This window comes from Mus caroli, chromosome 1, assembly GCF_900094665.2.
Source record: "Mus caroli chromosome 1, CAROLI_EIJ_v1.1, whole genome shotgun sequence".
In the NCBI taxonomy this organism is placed as follows: domain Eukaryota; kingdom Metazoa; phylum Chordata; class Mammalia; order Rodentia; family Muridae; genus Mus; species Mus caroli.
This window is the reverse complement of record NC_034570.1, coordinates 86,314,099-86,321,129: the sequence shown is the minus strand read 5'-3', so window position 1 is coordinate 86,321,129 and position 7,031 is coordinate 86,314,099. Positions and strand designations below refer to the sequence as shown.

Sequence of the window (7,031 nt, the reverse complement as noted above, 5' to 3'; positions counted from 1 at the left end):
TAGAAACCTTACAGCTAATCTCAAACTAGTCTAGAACATGCCTCCCATCAAGAGAAATTGAGACAGGTTTTACTGGGCATTACCCCTACCCATAAAGACATAGCCCCAGCCTGACAAGTTCCACTCCACCTGCAGAAATAATATGCCCAGTTACTGGGAACAACCTACCCTGCTTCCCACCAAACCACAAAAGAGGGGCTGGTGAGATGGCTCAGTGGGTAAGAGCACTGATTGCTCTTCTGAAGGTCCTGAGTTCAAATCCCAGCAACCACATGGTGGCTCACAACCTCTGTAATGAGATCTGATGACCTATTCTTGTGTGTCTAAGGATAGCCACAGTGTGCTTACATCTAAAAATAAATCACTCTGATTGGGGCCAGAGCAAGCATAAGTCCTCAGTTCAATTCCCAGCAACCACATGATGGCTCACAACCATCTGTACAGTTGAGTGTACTCATATTCATAAAAAAAAAAAATTTTTAAAAGACCCACAAAAGAACAGCTGTAACTTCTGGTAGGTGTGCGTGCGCGTACGTGTGCGTGTTTGTGTATATGCACTCATGCACTCTTGCATGTCTCTCTGTGTGCTCTATAGACAGGAAGCGATTCATGAATAATAATGGCCATGACTATCCCATTACCCAGCTGTGAGTCTATGCAGGACATGTCCCAGTCTGTCTTCAGACCTGGGGCAGGAAATGTCAAGCACTTTCCAGGGGCAGACCCGGCCCTAACCAGTGATAAGGGCCATGCTGAGGAAAAAATAGTTACCTTAGGCTACTCGTACATTTATTAAGAAAAAAAAAATGACACCAGGTTCAGAGCTTGGATACTCTACCATGAAGGAGCACACCAGGGCACAGGTTAGTGACCTCAAAACAGCAGCTCCACTCCAACTGAGCTTGCCCCCTGCTCCCATAGACCCTCTGGGGCAAGGGGTCCTCTTCTAATGCCTATGGGTCACCTACCCATCCAGGCTTTGAGATTCTAGATAGGCAGCAATGGGCAGTTGCAACCAAGGTACCCAGCAGTGTCTTCTACATCGCATATATCCAGCGGCAGGAGCTGGTTCACAGGGGGCACCAGTGGGTAGTGTGCTGGACCGGGAGAGCATAACCTGGATCAGTAAGGTGTCCATGTCTGCAACCATACAAANCACCGTCTCCTAATCATCTCGTACGACAGCTGTCCTCTTTCTGTGACGCATGCTGCTATGGAAGACCACATAGCCCCTTGTAGTCCTGGGCAGGGTCTGCCCATGCCCAAGCCACCTTCCCTACGGCTGAGACTCCAGGCCATGCTTGCTCACATCACAGAGAAACTGCTGATCCTGGGTATACTCCTCCCACTGTCCTGGTTAGGTAACTGTGTCTCATATTGCAATGGCTTAGATATCTAGCAGTGGAATCCTAAACTTCTAATCCAAACACAATACCCTCTCCCAGCTTGCACACTGGAGACTTCCCGTCTGTGTGGGATGGGAGTAGAGAGTCCTCGTGGTCACCTGTTCTAGCTTTTTAAGACAGGATTTCACTATGGAGCCCTGACTGGCTTGGAATTCTCTATATCAGAGATCCGCTTGCCTCTGCCTCCCAAATGCTAGATTGCAAACCAGCATCACCACACCCAGCTCTCTCCCACAGGGAGAGACATCTTCTGACTGGCGGCTTACTCTTCTGTGTTGGGGTGTGAGAGACTGCAGGCATTAAGGAGATGGATGTGTCAGACGCCTGAGGAGTCCGGAGGAATCTCATTGGTCAGTTAGCAAGTCCATTTTCCCATCTGTTTCTAGCTAGGTTTTCTGCATGGGTGGAACTCACTGCTCCATTGGTTTAGGGTGCACTGGTCAGTGCTAACAACATTAGATGGTTTGTTTTACAGCTACACGCTGCTACACCAACCATGCTCTATTTCACAGGCTCTAACTTCAAAATGCACTCACTTCAAAACACAAAAGAAAAGCTAGAGGGGACCTAAGAAGAGATCCTTTCCCAGGGATGGATGAATAAAGGGGGCTTCACATAGCTCATCAAGAGAAAATGACAGCCCCTTCGCTTACCACGTACCCTGTGAGCTCCACAGAACAATGCTCAGTGGAGCAAGAGGAAGGCAGGTCCTGGCAGGAAGGGCTACACGTACCTGTGTTGGGATCCCCACATTCGCTTAACCTATCTGTAGCACACTACAGGCAGGAACTACAGCCTCTCACTCTTCGATTGCTCACATTGCTAACACTAACTTTCTAATCCACGTGTGAAGACACATTGGGAATTCAGAGCACACTAAATATGTGGAGATATGTAGTGAGCCACAACTTTACAATTAACTTTATGTGAATCATTTTCTAGCAGCTGCAGGTTGTAGTTCAAATGTTTTCTGGAAACTGATAGCAGAAAAAAATATGGTAGGTGTATTCGGCCTTCCAGACTGCCAGGTCATGAGACAAGCCAAGTGATAGAGGACAGTGTGTAGACCACATGACTGAAAGTTGCCTCTATTGATTCAGTTAGGGAACTGTCCCATATCCAGAAAGGTCAGGCTCTGTAGGCAATCACAGCCCTCCACACCTGCTTACCAACCAGACAGGTCTTTAAGAACAAAGTAAACTGGGTATAGTGGCACTTGCCTTTAATCCCATTACTCAGGGGGCAGAAGCAAAGTCAGGGGCATGGTGGATCTCTGTGAGTTAAAGGTCTATCTATCTGGTCTACATCATAAGTTCCAGAACAGCCAGAGTTACGTAGAATTACATGAGAGAACCTGTCTCAAAACGAACAAAACCTGAGGGAATTGCCTAGCCAGGTGGACCACAGTTACCAATTCAAGACCTGCTTGATATGACAGCAAACCCGACTCAGGCCCATGGGAATGAGTTGTGGCATTCTCTGTCACTGTGGTAACTAATCTGGGGCTAGACAACTCTGCTGCAGCCCTCACAGAATACATGCCACATGACAAACTATCCAGTAAGATCCATCCAAGAGATCACATGGTTCTCTTCCCAGAGATGTGAAGGGAGAGGTATTGGTTCCCTAATTGGTTCTTGATTGTGCCAATAAAAGAGGCAGAAGCTAATTGCTGCATGAAGGGAAAAAGATGGAAGTTTTACATCCCAGGCAGAAGAAAGGGGAAACAAAGAAAGCAGACTTTGGACCAGGCTTTGAAGCGAGTAGGATGCTGCTGACATGTAGGTCTTGGGGCTCTTAGTTTATAGCTTCTGCTGTGGGCAGAAGGCCAGGCAAGATGGAGGGAGCTAGTTGATAAGATTAGGGCAGGAAATTCTTCACCCAGCCATTGAGTTATCTGTCTAGTTTTAAAATAATAAAACTGGTGTTTTCTATCCACTGGGGCAGTTGTTGGCGACAGTTTGGCAAAGCTAGCCATGAGGGGATGGGGCAGCAATCACAGCTCCAGGGGAAAATGGCCAACTGGCCAGTAGCGAAGCTGAGTGAGAGACTGGTGGCAGCCTCGAGATGCACCAGGCAAACAGGGAGGTTTTAAAATTACACGCTATAGAGATGCAACAAAGCAGGTCTCCACAGGCCACCCACCCCAGAGCTGGTGAGATCTGGCCTGTTTGGGAGTAGGGCAATTGCCCACCCACTTATTCTGTCCACACTGAGCTGGCAGGAGACAAAAGAAGGGCCTGGAAGCTCTATCTGATCTGTTCACCCCCCACAGAGAGGCAACCTTGCCCAGAGGTTGCTCAGCGGTGGCTCCTAGCTAGCCAGTGAGTGTTAGTAACCTGGTCTATTGTGGATGCCATCAGCTGACAGGCCTCCAGGTCCACCAAACCTTCCTTCGCCTAGGTCCTAGCATCTTGCACAAGCTGAAAAGCTCCATTTAGGACTGGGCAGGTAGAGTCTTATAGGGGTTCAGGATGCCTTTGGGGTCCAGCATGGCCTTGAGCTGATGCATAAGCGTCACGGCCACAGGTGGCTTGCTATAGCCAANTACATCCTTCTTCTTGAAGCCCAGGCCGTGCTCCGCACTGACACTGCCCCGCTGCTCNGCTGTCCAGGCATACACATAAGGTTCCAAGGCACCGAGCAACTCCCGGCTAAAGGCCTCTGCAGTCACGTTCAGGTGAAGGTTGCCATCCCCTGGGGAACAAGGGAACAGTTAGGCTGAGCAGGCCCCAGATCTGCCCAAAGAGTCCTCCTCAGACATCACTGCCCCAACCCCCAATCAGGTATCTGCACTCCATGCATCCTGGTTCTAAGCCACCCCCTTGGTCCATCCCTTCAACCCTCCAAGGCTATGAATGGCAGCTGCTGGGCCCCATCTTACAGGAATCTGGGCACATGAGCCACTTTTTAATCCTCCCCAAAATGACTGGGAACTCCCCCCAGGAACCCTAAGGTCTAAAGACACAGGCTGGTGAGAACCGTTCCTGCACAGCAAAAGGCTTTTCAAACCATACTTGAAATGACAGAGTACAGCAGTGCATGTCTTTAATCCCAGCACTCAGGAGGCAGAGGCAGGAGGATCTCTGTGAGTTTGAAGTCAGTCTGGTCTACAGAGTAAATTCCAGACCAGTCAGGACTAGAGTCCAATGATACTGTCTCAGCCACAGAACTCAGCTATGAGGTCACTATAGAGACAGGGTTTTAAGAAAATATCTCTTGGAGTCTAAGAAAATGGCACTTTTGCTGGACCTCACAGCCAAAGTTCATATAAGATGACATAACTGACCTGATATCCTGCTAATGTACTCAAGCCTGTTTGTTCAACCCATCTTTAAGAAAACACAGGGCCCCCAATGGAGGAGCTAGAGAAATTACCCAAGGAGCTAAAGGGATCCGCAACCCTATAGGTGGAACAACATTATGAACTAACCAGTACCCCGGAGCTCTTGACTCTAGCTGCATATGTATCAGAAGATGGCCTAGTCGGCCATCACTGGAAAGAGAGGCCCATTGGTCTTGCAAACTTTATATGCCCCAGTACAGGGGAATGCCAGGGCCAAAAAGTGGGAGTGGGTGGGTGGGGTATGGGGGACTTTTGGGATAGCATTGGAAATGTAAATGAGAAAAATACCTAATAAAAAAATATTAAAAAAATAAATAAAGATCTTGTATCATCAAAAAAAAAAAAAAGAAAAGAAAAGAAAACAACTAACCTTGGCTTTCCATGTGTAATCAGCTTTTACAACCTAAGCTAATGCATGGGTATAAAGTTATTGCTCTTCCATGCCCCTGACCCAGAGGGCAATAGCTATCTCTGGGTGTGTGTGTGTGTGTGATGGTAATCTTTGCTAAAAATAGCAAGCAGGTTGAAAAACAACCTTGAGTGCATGGCTTGGTGGCACATGCCTTTAATCCCAGCACTCACAAGGCAGAGGCAGGCAGATTTCTGAGTCTACAAAGTGAGTTCCAGGACAGCCAGGGCTATACAGAGAAACCCTGTCTCAAAAAAAACAAAACAAAAAAACAAAAAGAAAAAGAAAAGAAAAACGACCTTGAATAACAAATATCTGCCATAAATGTTGCAATCAATAAAACTTGATAGTGTAAATTTACAGTTCTGTTTGCTTACGAACTGAGTGGTTTGGGGCCAGTAGGGGTAAGCTGGGGTAAATAGTCCAATCACTTGTGAAATTCTGTGGGGCACTGGGCTATACACAGTCTGGTCTCCATTCAAGTTGAGGTCTGAACCCCGGGACCCACTGGTGATAATTTACCTACATGGGGCGAAAGGAGTTCCCTCATATCTCCTGGAACTCTGGCTCCTGTTTAAGTTACTATCCCACCCAAACCCCCACAGGAGAAGTTTGTGACTAGTAGTCATGTAGACAATGCCCCAAGCTTCTGACCTTCAGGCTAAACTCCTCCCCAGTTACCTAGCAACAGTAAAGACAACAGCCTACCATAAGAAGGGCTGCTTGGCCCCACCTCACTCTCTTACTCCCCTCACTCTCTCCTCTCCTCATCCTCTCCTCTCATTCTTACACTCTCCTCATTCTCTCTCTCTTCTCTTTCTCTCTCTCTCTCTCTCTCTCTCTCTCTCTCTCTCTCTCTCTCTCTCTCTCTCTCTCTCCCCGTTTCCCTTTCCCCGTGCCTTTCTACAATACAGCTCTAAAACCATAGAATATCTCTGTTCATCAAGGCCCACTGTACTTATTCTCACCTGCATGGGAAAGTCTCTCCCTCAGCCCTCTATCCCATAACTCCGGGGCTACAGGGTGTCCCCCCAGGGCCCTCAGTTGGGGGCTGCCCCTTGTCCATCCCCCACCCATGGCTTAGATGCAAACCTGGGCCGAGTGGAAAGCTTCTGACAGCCCTCCCCCACCTGCCTGCTCAGAGCACAGGAGAAACTCTGGCCAGACACAGGCTATCCTTCCTCCGCCATCTTCCCCCAACATACCCATTAGTTTCCACAAAATTCTGTTAAAGATTTCTGTAAATTATCCCTCATTCCTTCCTCATGTGACCTCTCCTGGGCTGTTCAGTAAATATAAAGTTCTTGTTAGGGACGGATAGATGAACAGCAAAATCAAAGTTATCAGGCAGGCATAGGCAGACACATGGCAGACAGAGGAATTCAAACTTTTGCTTGTTCTTGGTTGAATTAATTCAAGGGCAAGTTAAGCTTTCTCTCTTTCATGTGACACCAATGTATTTGAATGCCTCCCAGGCAGTCTTTAATGTGTTTAAATTAATTCAGTTCACCACAGTGGAGCTGTGCTGCCCACAGGGGCAGGGTAACGCGCTGGCTCACCCAGGTGTCCATATCCCACCACATGCTTGGCACGAGGGCCAAGGCGGGTGCGTAGGTCGATCACAAGGTCATAGAGCCGCTCCACAGGGAGGGATAAGTCATACTTGAACACATAGCCATCGCAGCTGAGTGCCTCTGTGATCCTCTCCCGCAAGGCCCACAGCATCTAAGATCGTGAAGACACACAGTCAGAGCACACCAACCACAACAGGGCACTTGGGTGGGGTCTCTGAAACAGTGCTGCTTTCATCCAGGTCTCCACAGAGGTGGGCAGAGGGTCTGGAAGTATAAAGGTCAACTGGGCTGTCGGA

The 7,031-nt window shown here is 48.2% G+C and overlaps 1 protein-coding gene across 4 annotated transcripts in view; it reads right to left on the bottom strand.

The window, feature by feature from the left end:
* Window positions 1–772: 772 nt before the first annotated feature.
* Window positions 773–7,031, bottom strand: part of D2hgdh (D-2-hydroxyglutarate dehydrogenase) — a 22,433-nt gene continuing 16,174 nt past the window's right edge. For all 4 annotated transcript variants that reach the window (XM_021168980.2, XM_021168973.2, XM_029479329.1 and 1 more), the window contains exons 9-10: window positions 6,721–6,886; window positions 773–4,103 (exon numbers count right to left, since the gene is read on the bottom strand). In XM_021168980.2, coding sequence (XP_021024639.1) covers window positions 3,844–4,103; window positions 6,721–6,886 — 426 coding nt within the window. In that variant the 3' untranslated portion in view covers window positions 773–3,843. The remainder of the gene's footprint in view (window positions 4,104–6,720; window positions 6,887–7,031) is intronic.